Here is a 20,510-nt window from a genome sequence, read left to right on the forward strand (position 1 = left end):
AAAAAACTCCATGAGATTAACTATTATAACTCGTCTTATTGCTCTCTCACTAGAATATAGAAAGCCCATTGCCTCCTTGAGGCTTGCAAGATCATTAATATTGTTCTCCTAAGTTGCCTTGCTCTTCAACTTGCTCCAACACACTTTCCTATACCACACTTACATGCTACAAATCTAAACACTCAACCAAGAAGAGTAACATGTTCCTCTAAGGGTATACATATACCCAAATCCAATCAATGAACCAAATAGAGAGTCCAAGACACTTAGCCTTCAAAAGAATAGAGTCCCAAGCATTTGAGCTACCTTGGATACTTTTGAGTCTATTTTTTGTGCTTTTATGTGTGGGCTTAAATATTAAACAAACTGATACATTTGTCCTTTCCGATGTAGGGCGTGTTAAATTGGAGACAGTTTCTTGACAAGTTCAGTTTGGAGGAACTTGTCAGATATGCTGATTTTCCATAGCTTCCATTGGCTCCTAGATGTCCAAATCACCATGAATTTCTTTGTCTTAGTGTCATGCCTCTATGTTTTCAGCCAATTCCATTTCTCTATTGAATTGTTGTATTAGGAATACTGGAAATGTTTCAAGATACATTTCTTAGCCATTTTAACTAGTAAATGAGATCAGTCCAATTGAATTCAAGTCAACTTACTTCCATGACCCAGTTTGGAAAAGTACTTACTCCAGATAACTATATGTTTTTATTCCATGTTCCTACATGTTAGATTCTAAATACAAATTCAGTTCTAGTGGTTACTTTGTGGTCCAAGTAAATAAAAGACATGCAAAATTCATTGGAATCCAACATGCATTGCAATATGAATTCCCATATTGCAATGCATTTTGTCCTTTTTCTAACTTCTACAATTGCAAATCTTTTACCTATCCTTGAAAATGCTTTTGCATCCAGAAAACCCACTTAACCAACTCATTTTCATTCATTTCATATAAATATGACCCTAAAGTGATTTATGTTTTATATTATAATTATTGTAGATAAAACTGATTTCTGATACTGGTTTGTTCTAGATTTTATGCACAGCTACTTTTTTGTGTGTTTCAAAAGGTTTTTGGAGTTGTTGTACAAGATACAACACTTGGCTGAAACAGTTTGTTTTGTTGCATAAAGTATTTGCCTTGCCACACAACCCAGCATCCTTTGCTGCATAAATCATCAGTATGGTACAGTTGTTGAGGACAACAAATTTGTAATAACTAATCTGCTGCACAAGACAAATGTGTGACGTGGCTCAGCTGTCTAGCTTCAACTGCTGTGCAAGATTACTATTCTTGTTGAGCAATATGCTGATCGAGATCCACATGCTATCCATAACAATATCCCAAGATGGGTGCATGATGCTCCAAGGAATTTATACTTGTTTCACAACAATCTAAATGGTCATCGGAAACTTTGTTGCATAGGTGCCAAAGGAGAACAACCTTTGCTGAAGTTAGAAAAAGGACAAATCTGTTTTAGGAGTAGCTGTAATTGTTGTTTAGGAATAATATAAGTGGCATTTTGTTTTGGAATTTGGTATAACAAGAACTAGAGTCTATATATTCTCAGGATCATAGGCAAGTAGTAACATTATTCTAAAGCTTCAAACTAGTATCTCTACAATAATTCAAGAATTTATTTTGAAAAACTTATTTATTATATTATATCAAAGTACCTATTTAAGAAATGAGTATGTGTTCCGCACATCAGGTTAATCAGGAAAGGGCCCAACTATGAGGTTTGGTGGATAGTTTAGGTTTGCTTTACTGCTTTTTTGTGTTGTTTGTGATTTCAGTTCTCATTTAGTAGTTCTTATCAATGTGATGAATGCAGTTTATTCATTATTTCAATTCTAATAATTCATTGTTATTTTGAACTCAAAACATTAAAATTCACTGTGTTGTATTTTGTAGTTCCATTTTCTAATTTGCAAGTAAATTAGTACTTTCTTCTAATCTTAATCGATTGTTCATCCAATCCATCTAAGATCTCTGATTTAGATCTGCATCTCATATAGAACATTTGGATTTCAGAAAGACCTTACAATCTTGCATATATTTTGCAGACACCTAGTCAAACCCAAATGTTCCTTGTTTCATAAAATAGGCCATATATGTGAAACTTGTTTATGGTACATAGCCAAATCCAAAGCTTAAAGCCTGAACAGGTGTGGACTTAACCAAATCTTGTGAGTTTGGGATTGGGATTAGTGAATTCCATTATACCTCTTTTCCTAAATTGGGTTAATTGCAGATTCAAATCATTTGGGCAACAATTTCCCAATTTCCATCAACTTTTTGGACTGGATTTTATTGAAAAATTCAATCTATTACCAAGGAGAAACAATCTTAAACCAATAGCTAGCTAACTGCTAACCATCTTCATGATTCTTAAACCACTTAAAACTAACAAATTCTTCTTTGCTTAATAGGAGAGAAGTTTCCTTCCCTTTCTACTACTAACTCAATGCCTCAGGATTCCTTTAATTCACAGCTTTTAAAGCTTCTCCTACACTTTTGTTTGTTGTGTCAATAGGCACAGTCTTCTTTATTTAGATAAAATATATTTATACTAAAGTAGGAATAGCATCCCAAATGGACCCCCCTTTCGTGGGGTTGGCGACATAAGTTCCACAAATAAGTTAAGAAAAGACACAAACTGCAGCCTCCCCCCGAGTGGCTAGGACAAACTCAACTTCAACAAATCATCTAGAGGACATCTTCGACTATCATGGGCTGGTGGTATCACTAGACTTAGATGGGAATTTAATCATTGCCACCTCAAAGAAACTCAGAAGGAACAAGTGATGAGGTAGCAGCATAGGTGCTAATGTTGTGTCTCCAAAAATGTCACCAATTTGGTTAAAGAATGTCAAAATCAAAAGCACTTCCACGATCATTATTAACTCAATCTGCAAGTGAAAATTAAAAGAAAGGAAAATCAACAATATATTATTATAGGCCTGGATATATCGATTCCCTCAACTCCTTCACTAATCAACGTAATTACAGAGAAGCTAATGAAGCATTCAACTACTTAGCAAATCTTGCCATTGAAATGGATGAGGACTAGAAAATTAGCAATAATGTTAATGTTTGGGAGAAATTACATTCCCACAATAATATCAAGGGATAAAACTGATTCCATTTTTCACGAGGAAAGATCATAGGTGTTTAAGGAATACAATATATGGACTACTTGGTAGATTTAGCTATGGCTGAGATGGAGAGAGATATCCTAGCACACGTAAGATCGTAAGCAAAGATTAAATGCCATATCAACATTAACTCTCGTCATCATGAGACCAAAGGAGTGTGAGAAGCATTCTAGAAACATATGGTTATTAAACACACAACCATACTCTATCGGCAACAAGGATATGGATGCATGTGATCATCTCATCAAAGATGACCGCTTAATGACTTTTCTTGGAATAATTTTTGAACTAGATTCAAAAAGTGTTTAAAACCTGTTCAAGCCTTTTGTTGTACGGTATTCAATGGCTATTAGGGGAGGAATTCCTAGTCACAGACCATATGTATAGGGTGAATTCAGATATCTCATTCATGTTCATGGGTGTGTTGCTAGACCTAGGCAAAGAGATGGAGATTGTCCAATTTGTACTTCAGACTTGGGCCTATTGACTGGAAATGGGACATTGGCAACCACTAGTTCCACAACCATGTAATGTACATCATTTATTACAACTATCAACCCATCGATGGAGCCAAGGAGGAGGTGAAAAGCTTAAAATGTTGTTAACTTCTTGAAGCAAGCAATGAGTCTTGGCAAGGAGACAAGAATAAAGTGGATAATTTCCCTGTTTACAAACAGCTCTAAGGAGGAGGATGACTAAAATCACTAGTAAATTATATAGATAACAGGTTTCTTCTATAATTTTGGGGCATTTTGTTTATAAGCCCATTCATTGCTGGAATTTTAGATTTTTGCTACAATCCAAAAAAGAGAGAAATGTAAAACTTTTAGTTTTTATACTATATTGCATAGATCGCATACTCCGACTCGGAGAGAACTCAGCAAGCCCAAATTTTTTGACTCGGCAAAAACTCAGCAACTTAAAAAATACTAAAATTTCTTATAAAAACACGTATTTTTTTTTGGCAAAAGATTCAATTACAAAATGCATCAATTACAAATTAATATATAAATATATTTTGATTAATATATGTGTATATTTTAATCATTATAGTTAAAACTAAAAATAAAACACTTAAAAATAAATCATAAAAGTAAAACAATTATTATATGCAAAAAAAAAATTAATAAACATAAACTTAATAAAAATAAAAATTACTAACTATAAACTTATAAAAAATTAAAATTTATAAATACAAACCTAATATATGTATATTATTCTAAGGAACAGAAGGAAATTAAAATTAATAAAAAATGAAATTTAAAAATTTTAAACTTAAACCTATCAAAAAAAAAATTAAACTTAATATTCAAATAAATATTAATACACATTAACTTAAATAAAATTTAAATTTATAAAAATAAACTTAATATACATTATAAGGAATTATAAGGAACGCATGCTTCAAAAATTAAAATTAATAAAATTTAAACTTAATAAAACATACACAAAAACTTTAAAATTGAAATTAATTTCTTTTTTTATTGAACGCAAAAGAAAAGAAAAATGCGGGAGGAAAGAAGAAAAATGCAGAAGGAAAATCGATTTTTTTCTCTGCTTGCCAATGAAATCGTTGTGGATCACTTCAAGTCGTTGTGTCTTGGTTTTGCACCGCGCAAGGGTTTTTACTAGAAAGATCGCGCCCAAATCACCCGTTTACCACAAAAAATCGCGTGGCAAAACCATTCCTTACTTGTGTCGAAGGTTTTCGGCGAGTTTTCCTGTAATTTTTTGGCGAGTTGAAGCGAAATCCCTCCGAGTTTGTGTTTGAAATGCAGCCGTGAGTCAACTCGCGAGCTGCTCGTTTGGGCTTTTCCATGGCGAGTTTTCATCTATAAACTATGCTATATTGTAATAAAAATGAGCACAATTCCCAAGACTGGAATTGACTCCGCAAAAACAAAAACCCAATAGAGATTCAAATGAAGCCACTAGAAAACTATTGAGTGATAATGAACAAAGTGTATTGCAAGAAAACTTAAGTTGTCAATTTGGGTACAAGATCGAGCCTAGGCTTAGGTTTTGGGTTCAATAGTAAAGCAAAAAAAATTCTTGGGTTTAGTACCAGTACATATAACCATACAATGTATAATATAAAAAAATATATAATAAATTAATATATAAATATATCATATTACATTATAATATATGATAAATAATTTTTATTAAATTAATTAATTATAATAAATAAATATAGCTGATACTAATTATTATAGTTGAGATATTCCAAAATAGAATTTATATAAATGAAATATTATAATAATATATTTTATATAACTGAGATAAATGAAATATTATAAAGGAGTTGTGTAGTTGAGTATGCCCTCTCACCCTAACAAATGCCCTATTTCATGAGTGGACAAAAGCAGCAGCAAAATTGTCAAACTGTTGTCCAAATGAAGATGTCGAGCACACTATCAAAAGGCTTGCCATCCCTATGCTTACTGAAATCATCTCTCTATCCATGTTACTAGAAATGAGAAACAGAAACGGCAATGACAAAGGTAACATGACAAAAAATGGGATATTCAAAGGTTGCATATAAGAAACAGATCTTGGATACACATGCGTTTCAAAAATTTAGATTTATTCTTAACTTAAAAATTATTAAAATAATGATAAATTTAAACTTCAAAAAATTCTAAACTTGCAAAATTAAAAACTTTCAACTCTATTCTATTTTATAATTTTTAACTTCAAAATACTATATTCCACATAGTAAAAGATTAAAATTTAAAAAACACACAAAATATCATTTCGAAATACTTAAAAGTAAAAGCAAATTAGTTTAAAACAAAAAGAAATATCTGCTTAAAATGTTCAAAAAAATAGTATAAAAATTTAAATCAATATCACAGAATTAAAGTTCTTTTTAGAAAAAATGAATCTTCAACAAAAAACAAAGCCATGTTTTCTAGAAAAGTGCAGCGCTGATAGAAAAATCTGCAGCAATGTTGTAGATGATAAAAATGTTATGAAATTTACAAAGTTTACAATGTGAAATTTATAGAGTTTGCAGGGTTTTTATATATCGAAAAAAAATTTAATGTGTTTTGCAATGAGTTCTCCTAGGTCCAGATTGGGTTTGCCTAAAGCATGAGCCTATCATATTGGGTACCCTACGGGCATGTTTGGTCATCTTGGCTGCCATGTGGTTATGTCCAAACATACCCACAATGCACCTAGGGTGACAAGGCAATGCACTAGGAGATGGACATACCTACAAGGTACCCAAGATAGCAGGCTCATCCCTAGGTGAACCTAGGCCCAAACCCATGCTAGGGTCAAGACCCATCCTATCTAGTGCGACAACAAGGACCTAAACTAAATTACATAGTAACTTAGAAGAAAACTATAAGAAAAGTACATGAAAGTTGGTATGGTGGCCATAATAACCAACTAGTAAAGTAACATAGTAATCTATTAAATAAATAGCAAGCAAATATTCAGTTTTGTATATCTTTATAGCCCCCGATGTCCATGAGTGCATCTTCTTTCTACTGTAAGGTTAAGGAAGTTATTGTGCCTGCCTTCCACCCTAGGCTAGTTCCAAGTCCAACATAATGCTTCTTCCTGCATGGGGAGCCTAGTGTGAAGCTCCAATTCACCCTTTTTATGGTTGAGGTGGATGCATTGTGCAATGGTCTCCATGCTTCATAGTTACTAGGTTCCAAAAACTCAATTTGTTCAAAATGTCAAATTAAATTGGAAATATTGAATTAAAAAAATTAATAAAATTTCTATAGCAATTGCCAAATATAGAACAAAGTGGACAAATATGGACTGTCCGAAAAATCCAAACCAAACCAGATCTGAATCAAATCCAACTGGATTTGGTAACTAAGTCGTTCTTTCCCTTTAGGAAGCCATTTGGTGCTTGAAATGAATTGCTCCAGCCATCTGTATCTTTGCTTTGTCATATATGAGCTCTAGTTAATTGCTTTAGAGAGACTGAGCAAATTGTAGAGCATTTTTGAAGGATATCAAGATAATGAACTTGCTAAGGCAATTACTGATTGCCATTCGGTTGCCCCTCAAGAATTGTATGTTTGTGACCAGTAAATTGGTACATTTCTGACCAAGTTCCTTTTCTATGTGTGTGACTTCCAAGGCATTGACTAAACCATAGTTGGGTTTAACCTTGGAGGAAACTTCGTGGTTAAGCACACTTGAGTTGGAGTAGTACTGGGATGGGTGACCTCCCAAGAAGGCCCAATGCTTCACCTCTATGAGCATCACCTAGATGCAATGACTTCTAAGGGGACCATTCATTCTCATGAGATATGGCTTCTTGTAGACCGCTACTCATGAAACATGGGTCAATGAATTTGACTCGAAAACTACACAGTTGAAACCTAATAGCAATATTATAAACCATAGTTGGTAAACTCGGTGAGTACTCGCCCTTTTTTTGGCAAGTACTCACCAATAACTTGATGAGTTTGATAAAAGAGCTCACCAAACACATTACAAATGCAAAACATGGAAAAAACCAAAAGAACAAAGTGAAAAAAAATAGTCAAAAAGGTCATGATTTTTCCATATAAATGCATGAACACCCCTCACACTTCCTCACACAGCACTTGGAGAGCAAATTGTTTTTACAAAAATGTGCCAAATACCTAATTTCTCCCTTAAGTTATAAAATTGTGAAAATGGTGTGTGACAAAGTTTTGTGTGGTTTCAAAGGCCTTAATTGGCCTTGGTGGCGAGGGCATTGCCCCTCAAATCCACCGTATATTGCAACAAGGAATGCGCTAGGAGCAAAGAAACGGGACTCGGACTCGGCAAGGCCGACTCAAACTCAGACTCGGGACTCGGCTCCAGACTCAGCTGGACTCGGGAAAGTGAAAAACTCAAGAAATTTAGAGATTTTTAAAGATTTAAAACTTGTTTCAGGCACCCTTTATTGAATACACCTTAAAGACACAATAACATCATCAAACTCGGCTCATTTGATTACATACACAAGTATACATCAATCATATAAGCATAAATGCAAATTGTAGCTGAAGGAAATAACAAACATAGATATATAAATATTGTCAAATGTATACAATATTACAAAACTCATGGAATAAAAAATCCATGTCATCATATGATCATCATCAAATGTTTCATACAAATGCCAAAGGTAAATACAACTACAAGCCTATGGCTCAGAGGAGCCTGCACCCTTCGGCCCCAGCCCCCTGCAAAGGTGTCTAAGGTAGGTCCTGGATGATTCAACAGCCATAACCGCTCCCCATGACACTATGCCATGCTCACCAACATCAGGAACATCCGTGTCTGTCATGTCCCCTTTCTAGAGTGGACATCGGAGACGGAGGAGTTGGCCTATCATTGGAGTCTCGTAGGCTAGCAGAGGTTGATTGGGACTCATTCAGTGCATATAGTGATTGGATTTTGGCTTTACAGGCAGTTTGGAGCCAGTTTGGAGCAGTTCCTAGATTTTAGGGGGTATCCCTAAATTTTAGGAGGTCGTGACAGTTGCCAGTCGTGAGGTTATTCATGACCTTTTAGATGGTTTCAGTTTCAGGAGATTTGGGTGTGTTTCCTAGTTTCTAGGAACATCCCTAGATTTTAGGGATGAGACTGCCAGTTGATCCATGATTTCCGACTTCAGTCATAGACAGGTGGCAAATTCCGTTTCAGGTTTTTGGAGTCATTTGAGCCTTCTACAGCTATTTGGGATATATTTTTAATATATTTAAATATTTCTTAAGTTAGCGTTTAATTATTTAAATAAGGCTATGTTTATAGCCATTTTGGAGTGATAAGGGGTTTTTGGCCTCATCTGGATGCGTATCCCTTGGTGTGATAGCTCGTTGGAAAGGTCTTGGAATTTTCTAAATATTTCTCTTTTGACTCAGATCCTTTCGGTGAACGGATTTCTTTATATTTGAAAAAAGGTCATTTTCTATGCACTTGACAACTTAAAATGAGAAATATAACATTTTAACCCTAAACGCCCCATTGAGTCACTTTTAGGGTTTGAGCTTAGTGGGAAGGTGTTATAAGGAAGTTGAGACCTAATTCTTATTATCTTTTACACATTTTACATCTTGGATTTGAGATTTGGCTCTGGAAGAGCTTTTCAGCATCTGGGACGCCAACCCCAATGCCTTGCCTGTTTGGGACGTAGCCCCCAATACAATGGTTTGGATTTGTTTGCAGCTATTAGCATCTTGGAGATTGTACGGCATTCTTTCTGGAGGTTCAGCAATTCTGACAGAGTTCAGCGTGGGGTTTGGGGTTTCTAACCAGTTGGGTGTACTTGGCAGCCGTACGGCTGTACCTGGCAGCCACTTTCCTTCCCACGTGCAGCACTTGGAGGGCTGGAATCTTGCCACAACTTCATTCCTAGTTATGTTACTCTTTCAGCATCCAGGTTGGAATTATTCCTGATTGTAATCTTCCTGAAATTATTGGAAATCTTCATCTGGTCAAATATTTGATTTTATATTCAGAAATCTGCCTTGAATCGAATTTGTTTTGGCTGTATATGAACTTCATTTTCAGTACTTTGTTCATGTACTTGTACTTCATTATTTACTTGTTGAAAAATCATCAAAATACAAAAAGAATTCAACCCTTCTGCAACTTCTGTCTATTTCTGAAAGAAAATATTAATAAGCAGGAAAAATCAATTTAAATAAATAAAAATTACAGCAGATTGGTAAAAGAGATCCATCAGGGATCTTTCAGTGGTATCAGAGCTTTGATCTTGCCAGCCTGTTGGGTGAAGATCAAGAGTTCTAATTCAGATTTGAGTTTAGTTTGGTTGAAAATCAAATTGGACATCATGACAGGGTTGTTTAGAAATAAACAAGCAGGAAAAGAATTTGAACAAACACCTTCAAGGAGTTCCAGACAGTCTAAGGGTACAACTCCTTCAACAAGTACAAGGAGAAGGTCTCCTGCCAAGACATTCAATGATATAGTTATGAACAACTATGATAAGTATTGCTATCTTCCTAAAAAGATACGTGACCACCTTTCCTTCACACAATTCATGGGTGTACCAGTTGAAGATGACTTGATGTTTTCAAGTCCACGTCATCAACCAAGAACAAAACAAGAGTCAATTGAGAGCAAGGGAAGCAAAGGAAGAGGAGCAGATATGATGTTTACCAGTGAGATTGGTAGGAAACTATTTGAAGATTTTGAGAGACATGTAGATCCAATTGGTGCCTCTTTGGTTGGTTACAACGCTGTCCCATCATTTTTGGTGGAAGATGTGAAGGAAGAGTTTGTAACTTCAAGCAATACACAAGACATTCATGAGAGGTTTGATGAGTTTTCAGATTGCCCAAAGACTGATTTTGAATCAGCAATTGATGAAGAACATGAGGTTGAAATGGACAGCGTAAGTTTGGATTCATTTGTCACACTACTTCCTCTTCTCAATTGGGAAGACCATGAGGAAAGTCGAAATTTAATGGTGTGTAGTGAATCCAAAGATTTGTCACCACAGTATGATCATAATTCTGAAGTCCATAACAGCAGTGACGTAACTTATCTTCCTCAAGATATGACAGCCTTTGGTCATGAAGAGAATAGAGATTTGCATTCTACATTTGCGGGTGCTTATGGTACAAGCATGGGTTATGCTGATGCAAATAATACAACTCACCATAAGTCTGATTTTGTGTACTTTGGGGCAGCTGATATAAAACATTGCCAAAAGTTGAATGAAGATTGGTTACATAGAGCTGCCCAAGCAAAAACGCTTGCTGCCCAAGCAAGACACCACCTCCAAAGAGTCAAAGAGTGTCACAATCGGTTAGATGACGCAAGGATACAAAGAGAATCATCCATTAGATCTTTATTTCTTCCAAGGGAAGAAAAGGACAGCGAAGATATATTGAATGGAAATAGAAATCAGTTTGATTTTCTGAGTTTGATCAGCAATTTTCCTTCATCTAATGAGTCAAATTTGAAACCTTGCATTGAGAACATTCAAGTTGGGAAGACTAGGTGTGAAGTTTATGAGTTGTTAGGTGGCATTCATAGTGGACCAGCCACTGAAGGTTTATCCATGTTGCAAAACAAAAACATCTACTATTCATTTGTGGACTTGTCACCTCTTTCATATGATAGGGCAGCGATGTACTTATTAATTGGTGACTCAGTTTTCTTAGATGTGATAGTGGGCTATGAAGATCAGCGTGTAAGAGACTATATTTGGTGCATGGCTAAACAATATATTTATTTGGCATCCTCCAATGAAGACATACTAACTTGTGGAGAAATTGGGCAAGTTGCAGCCGCTAATCAAAGGTTTTGGAGAGGTTTCCATCACACTTTGCTTGTTGGAAATTGTCTTATTGATGGGTCCATTTCAACATTGAAGATTGGTGGTATTTATGGTTTCACAGTGGCTATAGAGAGACACGGTATCGAGGATGCCTCTTACTATCATTGTCTCTTCATGACAGATGGATGTGGATTTAGTTTTATTTGGGATTCAGGTGTTGATTCATTTGATACAGCGTCTTATAGGGATTATAGTATGTTGCTCCAGATATTAAGATTATATGGCACTTATATCAGAGGAGAGCAGCAGGAGCAGTTTATGTCGTACAGGTGGTTTGTGTGGGATCATGGTATAGACATGTGTAGTACCTTCCTTTCGTGGATCCTACATGGGTTGCTTCACTTCAGATGTATAGATGTAGTCGTGGGTGTACAATGGTTGTTGACACTTGGACGGTATGTTCGGAATATCACGAGGATGGAGCTGGAGTTTACCCACTATCCATCTCAGTTTATCGAGCAGAGTGGGACGACAGTTGATCCACAGGTTGATTGTCATCAGATAGCTGGCGTGGATGAGTTATGTGATGTTACTCCTAGTGAGTACTTTGAGCCAGTTGATGTGGCAATTTCACCTGATTCTCTAGACAGGGTGATTGTTTCATTGCTAGTTGGTGATTACATATTTTTAGATGCCAGCTTGGACAGTGATGATTTTAGTCAGTATTATATATTGTCTAGTGAGTTGGCATTAGATCTTCCGGCACATCAGCAGCAGTGTGTGGCAGTTGTGTGTCACTTGTGTCAGATGGGGTCAGATCACAGAGGGTCTTCCATGGATTGGCATTCATTGGATATTATGACGGATGTTATGCATGTTGGTGATCACAGACACACTAGTGGTCTTAGCATTTATGGATATTTGATCTATGGAGATGATATAGTTTTCCATTGCTCACTTGAGGTATTCAGCGGGAGCTATGCTTCGCTCTGGGACCCAAACAGTGTTGATTTGACAGCACAGGTGCTTCAGCATTTTGAGGAGCCATTCCAAACCGGGGCATTGCATGTTGTTTATATCAGAGATGAGCAGCAGTTACATGCAATGATTTGTTTACATCTTATTTGGGATGGTGGAGGATTGGTGTTTCAGTTGCTTGTGGGCAAGCAACTCCGAGAGGGGAGGCTTGTCATGTCCCCTTTCTAGAGTGGACATCGGAGACGGAGGAGTTGGCCTATCATTGGAGTCTCGTAGGCTAGCAGAGGTTGATTGGGACTCATTCAGTGCATATAGTGATTGGATTTTGGCTTTACAGGCAGTTTGGAGCCAGTTTGGAGCAGTTCCTAGATTTTAGGGGGTATCCCTAAATTTTAGGAGGTCGTGACAGTTGCCAGTCGTGAGGTTATTCATGACCTTTTAGATGGTTTCAGTTTCAGGAGATTTGGGTGTGTTTCCTAGTTTCTAGGAACATCCCTAGATTTTAGGGATGAGACTGCCAGTTGATCCATGATTTCCGACTTCAGTCATAGACAGGTGGCAAATTCCGTTTCAGGTTTTTGGAGTCATTTGAGCCTTCTACAGCTATTTGGGATATATTTTTAATATATTTAAATATTTCTTAAGTTAGCGTTTAATTATTTAAATAAGGCTATGTTTATAGCCATTTTGGAGTGATAAGGGGTTTTTGACCTCATCTGGATGCGTATCCCTTGGTGTGATAGCTCGTTGGAAAGGTCTTGGACTTTTCTAAATATTTCTCTTTTGACTCAGATCCTTTCGGTGAACGGATTTCTTTATATTTGAAAAAAGGTCATTTTCTATGCACTTGACAACTTAAAATGAGAAATATAACATTTTAACCCTAAACGCCCCATTGAGTCACTTTTAGGGTTTGAGCTTAGTGGGAAGGTGTTATAAGGAAGTTGAGACCTAATTCTTATTATCTTTTACACATTTTACATCTTGGATTTGAGATTTGGCTCTGGAAGAGCTTTTCAGCATCTGGGACGCCAACCCCAATGCCTTGCCTGTTTGGGACGTAGCCCCCAATACAGTGGTTTGGATTTGTTTGCAGCTATTAGCATCTTGGAGATTGTACGGCATTCTTTCTGGAGGTTCAGCAATTCTGACAGAGTTCAGCGTGGGGTTTGGGGTTTCTAACCAGTTGGGTGTACTTGGCAGCCGTACGGCTGTACCTGGCAGCCACTTTCCTTCCCACGTGCAGCACTTGGAGGGCTGGAATCTTGCCACAACTTCATTCCTAGTTATGTTACTCTTTCAGCATCCAGGTTGGAATTATTCCTGATTGTAATCTTCCTGAAATTATTGGAAATCTTCATCTGGTCAAATATTTGATTTTATATTCAGAAATCTGCCTTGAATCGAATTTGTTTTGGCTGTATATGAACTTCATTTTCTGTACTTTGTTCATGTACTTGTACTTCATTATTTACTTGTTGAAAAATCATCAAAATACAAAAAGAATTCAACCCTTCTGCAACTTCTGTCTATTTCTGAAAGAAAATATTAATAAGCAGGAAAAATCAATTTAAATAAATAAAAATTACAGCAGATTGGTAAAAGAGATCCATCAGGGATCTTTCAGTGTCACTATTTGCCTCTGAATCTCCTGTCTGTGCTCGTGCTCTCTGCTCCTCCTTTGCCATGGCTACAGTCTCAGCCTCTATATCTCCCTGGTCGATCCAATCAGTGTCAGACTCAAAGGTTAAATTTTCCCTACTTCTATCGACGCAGTTTCCCCCCATATTTTTCAATGGGGGTTTGGGGGCAACACCCCTTGCGCGCTCCCTGTCGCGATACAGGGCGAGGGCGGGGTGGGTGTCACCTGTTGAACCCATTGAGGCCATTGCCCCCAAACCTCCATGAAGGATGCTGCCTCTCAGCCCCATTGGGGTCTCCACTCCTAGACCCCCCACTAATTATTAGGATCTATTCTCATATAAGAAATTTGATAACAATAATGGGATTCAGGAGTACAGACCAGAATCGACAACATAGACAATTATATTTATTACTATCATAAATACCATTGAGAAATGATGAAGTATCATACAATTAGTATCAAAGATTCAAATGTTATTATTATAAAATACAACCTAACCTTCAGCTTTGCACAAGAAAGGTAGACAACAAATCAGAGGAGGTCATTGATTCGGTCAAGTGAGAGCCACAAACACATCCTTTAATGTCGAGCTAGGAGCTACAACGGAGTCCAAGGATTAGAACCAATCCCCAAAGTTTCAATAGACTAGGGAAGCGAAAGATGTAAAACTTATAATATGCAATTTATAAATTATGATGATGAGTTTCAAAGGCAATCATCATAAATTCATAATAGTTACAAGCTAACTATTGTAGCAGCCTTCAGGATTATGCATGATGATGCAATTTTGTACTCAATTTGTATTCAAACAAATCAAATTTAATAGAAAACATTTTCTACTCATTGATGGACTCATATTTTTTCATTAAATTTTGCAAAAATAATGTGTTCTTAAAGAAATTTAAGCAATTTTTCAAGTTCTCGAGTTTTTGCCAAGTCTGAGTTTGCCCACTATGGACTAGACCTTGTATGCAATCATTAATGTTGGCCAAAGCAATTTGTATGGATATATTTTTTAAGGGTTTGGCTTCTTGGTCATCTTTGGGGCCACAACTATTTTGGGTGACTGAGGAGTCTGTTCATTCCATCCTATGGATAAGGAGGTGCTGTCTCTTGTGGGAGTGGGCGTGAATATTTTGATACTTAAGGAGATTGTGGAGCTTGTTTTCTTTTGGCAAAGGGACAGTAATTAGTAAATTTGAGGCACCAGGGTGGCTAGCCAGAAAATGACTTTGTTGTCCACACAAATCTACAGAATTTCCACAATCATATTGTCCTTCTCTTGTGCCAATCAATACAATTCTTAACTTTGCAGATTTCTACCAGCTTGTACATTTCTCTCGATTTTCATAATAAGCATCTACAAAAATTAATTGTGATATGCAAACAGGTTAGAGAAAGCCATCTAGTTCTCCTATGGCCTGTTATTCTGTTTTCTTCTATTTTTTTGTGCTCTATCTTCACCTACTTGAAATTGAGAAGTGAAAAGAATTCCCTTCCTTGGTATCCTACCATTCACTACACAATGATAACCTTCACAAATTCCTTGGCTTGCAACGATTATTTGGATTCCTGTGTAACATTTCCAAGAGCTTGTTCCATACATTGAAATGGCAGCTCAAAATTGTTGATCAAGAATTTATGAAGAAAGAAAAGATGAACATAATTAGTTTCTGATATGCGAAGCACTTTAATTTAATAACAGCATTTATATCATCATTTTATATGAAAACCAAGCCAAGCAAGCATTAACATCAATGCAAACACACATTTTTATGCACCCAAACTTGATATGATATTGCTCATGTAGATTTCAGATTCTCGTGTAGCATTCTATTCAATGGTTCTTTTAAAAACTGGAGGAAATTTTACACAAACAATTCATGCAATTAGGGAAAAAGGCATACCTAACTTGTGGAAGATTAAATAATGTTAGACCTTTTGCATCTTTGTGCATGTCAATCAGCAATACTGACAATCGAGAGATCCTCAATGCATCACTGTCGATCAAGCTTTTAATCCTACCCAAGGCAACACAAAATAAATAACATGGGTGAATCTATTGTATATTATAATTTTACATCAATGTTAAATTTACAATTTCCAGTAATGTATGGAGACTAGCTGAGAAGCATCTCACATTTTCAGTAGAAGAATAATAAGTTCCTGAATTACATACAGTATCTATATGCAACTTCAGAAAATGCGAAATAATTAACACTGTAACTCTTATAATGTGTAGATTGGCCTTGGAAAACCAAGAATCATGACAATAAGTACTTCTGGAAGCATCCCAACATACACCAGTATAATAATCTAACAACGAAGCCACTGAGATCTTAAACAGTATATAATCTAAGTGGCATATAGAGCTTTATGCAGTACCATGATCCCATTACTTCATTCCACTGAGGCCATTGGCCTTTATAAATGAAAACTTCAGCTATAAATTACTATGTTCCACTGCATTTCTAGGACACGGACAGTGGGGCACGTTTCAGGGAAAGCACTCTGGAGGGGGCAATTTTTGGGGACAGCAGGGTATGGCAATATATGTGCGTGTGGAAACTCAAATATTTACAAGTTTAGCATTGCATAACATCAAAATTCAAGTTTAGACATGTAGAACACAATGCTACTACTGAGAGGAGGGGTGAATCAGTAGTAGATAAATTTTCAAATCCTTAAACGATTAAGTATTCTTGAAAGCAGAACTCTCAATAAATGCAACAAGTGGAGAACAGTACACAAAAAAATACATGGAAAACCCAGAATGGGAAAAACCACGGTGAGAAAAGCTGCTAGGATCTACTGTCCTAATCCAGCCTCACAAAAATGTATACAATGCTTTAAGGGCATCAACCCTATGGAATCACCAAATTCCTCACTTGAGAGCACCAACTCTTACAATCATCAATTTTTCAATTTGAGCACCAACTCAGCACCTTTACAACATAAGAGATATATAAACAGACTTTTACATGCAGTATATAGACAGCTTTCAGATATTCTGTTCAGTATTGCAATTATTAGAGCAGCAAATTATATCTCTGTAATCTGAATACTACCAACTGTGTTAATTTTAGAAATCTACAAATAACCTTTTAGAATTTGTGTACCGGAAGCACCTTTTAGAAATCTTGTCTATACACAACCAAAATGAACTCATCCAAAAAGTTTATGACATAATTCTGCTTTTACACAACTAATTTTGTTTACATATTAATCTGATTCAACTTGTTTTACATAGTATCATTTTAAAACTTCATTAAGAACTTCATTCTCAAAGTACTTTCTTATCAAAAGAATTATGAGATATTGTTATACCTGGTTCAATTTTTCATTTTAGTTCAAGGGTTATCTCGATGTGCTACTCCTAGCTCTTCTAGAGCTAGCTGGTTTGAAATTTGTTGGATTTAATCAAACCTACCACCATTTACTCAGCCCCCATAGAATCTTCACTCTCCCCGCCATCAGCATGCTTTGTTTGTCTTTCCACATGTGAGAGATTTGATTTGTCTAATTCAATCCAATTTCAGCTATGCCTCCAATTCTCTGAATTAGGACAGTTTAAAATAAGAATTAATTGCAAAATCTTCATTCTCTGATTTTCCCTCTTTGATTGAGGATGCTCATTTAATTGTAATAAATGTTTTTTGTTTTTGGCTCCTTTTTGCTGGGTATATACGCTCAAGTAAGTAGTCTACTTGGTTGTAAGTAAAACAGCAGAGAATATAGAAGAGGAAGAAGGTTTCTGTAGCAACAGTTTGAAGTTGTCAGAAATGGGAGCCCATTTGTCTTCATTTTTCTGAGCACAAGAAAGAGCAGCAGCTCTGTAATTTATGCAACCAAACTTTGTGCATTTTGACATATATATAAATATATATCATGTTTCAGTTCATCTCTATTTTGCCTCTCTTTTTCTTCTCTCTGTTCTAGTCTTTGTATTCTCCCCTGCCTCTTCCCTTCGCATGGTAGCAGAGCTGAAGGTTATCAAGTTTATTAGAGCTAAAGTTTTCAAGAAAGTTTTCCAAACAGTTAAGGTATTGTTCAACACAAATCTTCACAGCCAACAATAGCATCTTCTTCTGGTACAAGTCTTACAAATCCACAAATTCCTCGGTTCAATGCCAAAAAATATGATTACTAGTCAATCACAATGAACGCATTATTCACTTCTCAAGACATATGGGAGCTTGTGGAGAATGGATTCCCTGAACCTACAGATGCAGCAGTATACAATGCATTGTCTCAAGTAGAGAAGGATTTGCTCAAGGATAACAGGGAAAAGGATTCCAAGTTCTCTTTTACATATTTCAAGCAATTCATGAGAGTATCTTCACAAGGGTTGCAGCAGCAACAAAATCAAAGCAACCATGGGATATACTTCAAACTACATGTCAAGAAATGGCTAAGGAGAAAATGGCTAAATTACAAATGCTAAAAAGAGACTTTGAGGCAATATACATGAAAGAATATGAATCAATAGACTCATTCTTTACTCAAATTATTGGACTAGTAAATCAAATCAAATCAAATCTCATGGTGAGACTCTTGAAGATAGACGAGTAGTTGAAAAGATTTTAAAATGTTTGCCTACAAGGTATGAATTAATTTTCATGGCCATAGAAGAAACAAAAAATCTCTCACAATTTTCAACAGATGAACTTAATGCAAACTGTTAATGTTTTTAGTAGCAGGAGATTTTATTTTGCCTGCGATGGTTTCTTCCTACACTTCTAAGAGAAGCTGATGTGTAACGGCTTGCTTGATAACTGTCACTGACCAGCATGTATGACTTGCAGCTTCATGGGAGCCTTGTGCATGCTGGCAGCGGTTTCTTTCCTCTTTGTATTCCATCCAGAAAGAGGTTCGCTTGTGTCTACGTCTTATGGCTCTTGTCGGTGCCGGAGTTTGTAATGGCAAGTATTGTAACTGCCGTCCAACATATTGCGTGAACTGGATGTTGGCTTTTCGTCTCCTCCATCTCAGATTTTTCAAGCCTTGTCATTTCTTTAAAGGAGGTTAGTAGTTCGTATTTCGGAGTATGTAAAAGTCCTTAAAGAGAGACTTATATATTTGTATGAGTGATCATTCAGGGGTAGAGTTTTTCGATAGTATTTTCTGTATCTTCTTCAGCGTACATATCTTCTCTATCTTCTCGTGTATGATTGAGGGATGATTATTATATTTCTCAGAAAGCTTCATGTTGGCCGTATTATAGAAGCCTTCAGTTTCAGATGTTATCAGCTTCATCTTCTGATTGTTAAGGGTTAACAATTGTGTCTAGATCATTCAGTTTGAGAGCTTTTGTATTCAAGTTTGTGACTTCAATAAAGTTTGATTTTTGGGGTGGCTGGGTTTTTCACCCTTAGGTGGAGGGTTTTTCCAGGATAAATACTTGTGTATCTTGTTCTTGTGAAATTTTATTGTTTCAGATTTTTGTGTCTTATGTTTCTGGTTCTAACATTAACATCGTATCAGAGCAAGTCTAAGGTCGTCTCCCTCACAGGAGGCCTCAGGATTCTAGGAGGATTGCTTGTTTATTGTTTGGTGTTATTCAAACTATGTTTTTCTGAAGACTACCCCATTCTCTAAGCTGCAACTTCATTTCTTCCTATTTCGGATTTCTTGAGCTGCCCTGCAAAACACGACGGGATCTTTGCAATGCAACTGATCTGAGGGTATCATATCATGTGAATTCCACTTTATTGTTTTTGGAAGGACAAGATCACGACTTCTCTGTGTCATTGCTCTTATCTGGCATCTGCATCCTATCAGCTTGTATTTGCTATGATCATTTATCACATTGTTGTCATTGCTATAATCTGCAATCTCTGTTTTGTTCAAAGGAGAGAACACTCAGTATGTGGTGTATTTGAGCAGACCTTAATGCATACCAAAAGATTCTTGATATAAAGAACAGTGCTGGAGGAGTCTTATGAGAAGATAAGATTCAGCTACAGAATTAACTCACTGGGAACCGGGAATAAAGAAGTGGAGGCTACACATGTTCTAGGTGTATAGCATGTGTTTGTGAAACTGAATGCTATATCTGAGCATCATCTGAGCTATCATTATGTTCCATACTGTTGGAAGTGTTGGTCACTCTACTGATGGGAGATTTGGAATTGGGGTAAGCTCCAACATACTTCTTGACCGCTACAACACTAAAGATATTAAAATTGAGACAAGAGGGCTCTCCCAATGAGAGGGAGCTTGGCATTTCAGCTTCAAAGGGAGCCTGACTTTTCAGCTTCAGAAGGAGCCTGACATTTAATTAGAGGCAACCTTGGACGAGGAGGTCAGAAGGTTGATATCAGGTTCAAAGGGAGCCCGTCATCATGAAGATTTGGTTAATGCATTTTTCTCTGTGGCGGAGAAATTTGAGGTGAAAGCCCTTGTAATGCATTTTTCTCTGTAACAGAGAAATTTGAGGTGAAAGCCCTTGTAATGCATTTTTTC

The 20,510-nt window shown here is 36.4% G+C and overlaps 1 protein-coding gene across 1 annotated transcript in view; it reads right to left on the minus strand.

Moving 5' to 3' along the window:
• Positions 1-20,510, minus strand: part of LOC131080032 (uncharacterized) — a 117,828-nt gene that overhangs the window by 21,548 nt on the left and 75,770 nt on the right. Inside the window, exon 5 of the mRNA XM_058018128.2 lies at positions 15,953-16,066. Coding sequence (XP_057874111.2) covers positions 15,953-16,066 — 114 coding nt within the window. The remainder of the gene's footprint in view (positions 1-15,952; positions 16,067-20,510) is intronic.

Source organism: Cryptomeria japonica, chromosome 3, assembly GCF_030272615.1.
Source record: "Cryptomeria japonica chromosome 3, Sugi_1.0, whole genome shotgun sequence".
Classification (NCBI taxonomy): domain Eukaryota; kingdom Viridiplantae; phylum Streptophyta; class Pinopsida; order Cupressales; family Cupressaceae; genus Cryptomeria; species Cryptomeria japonica.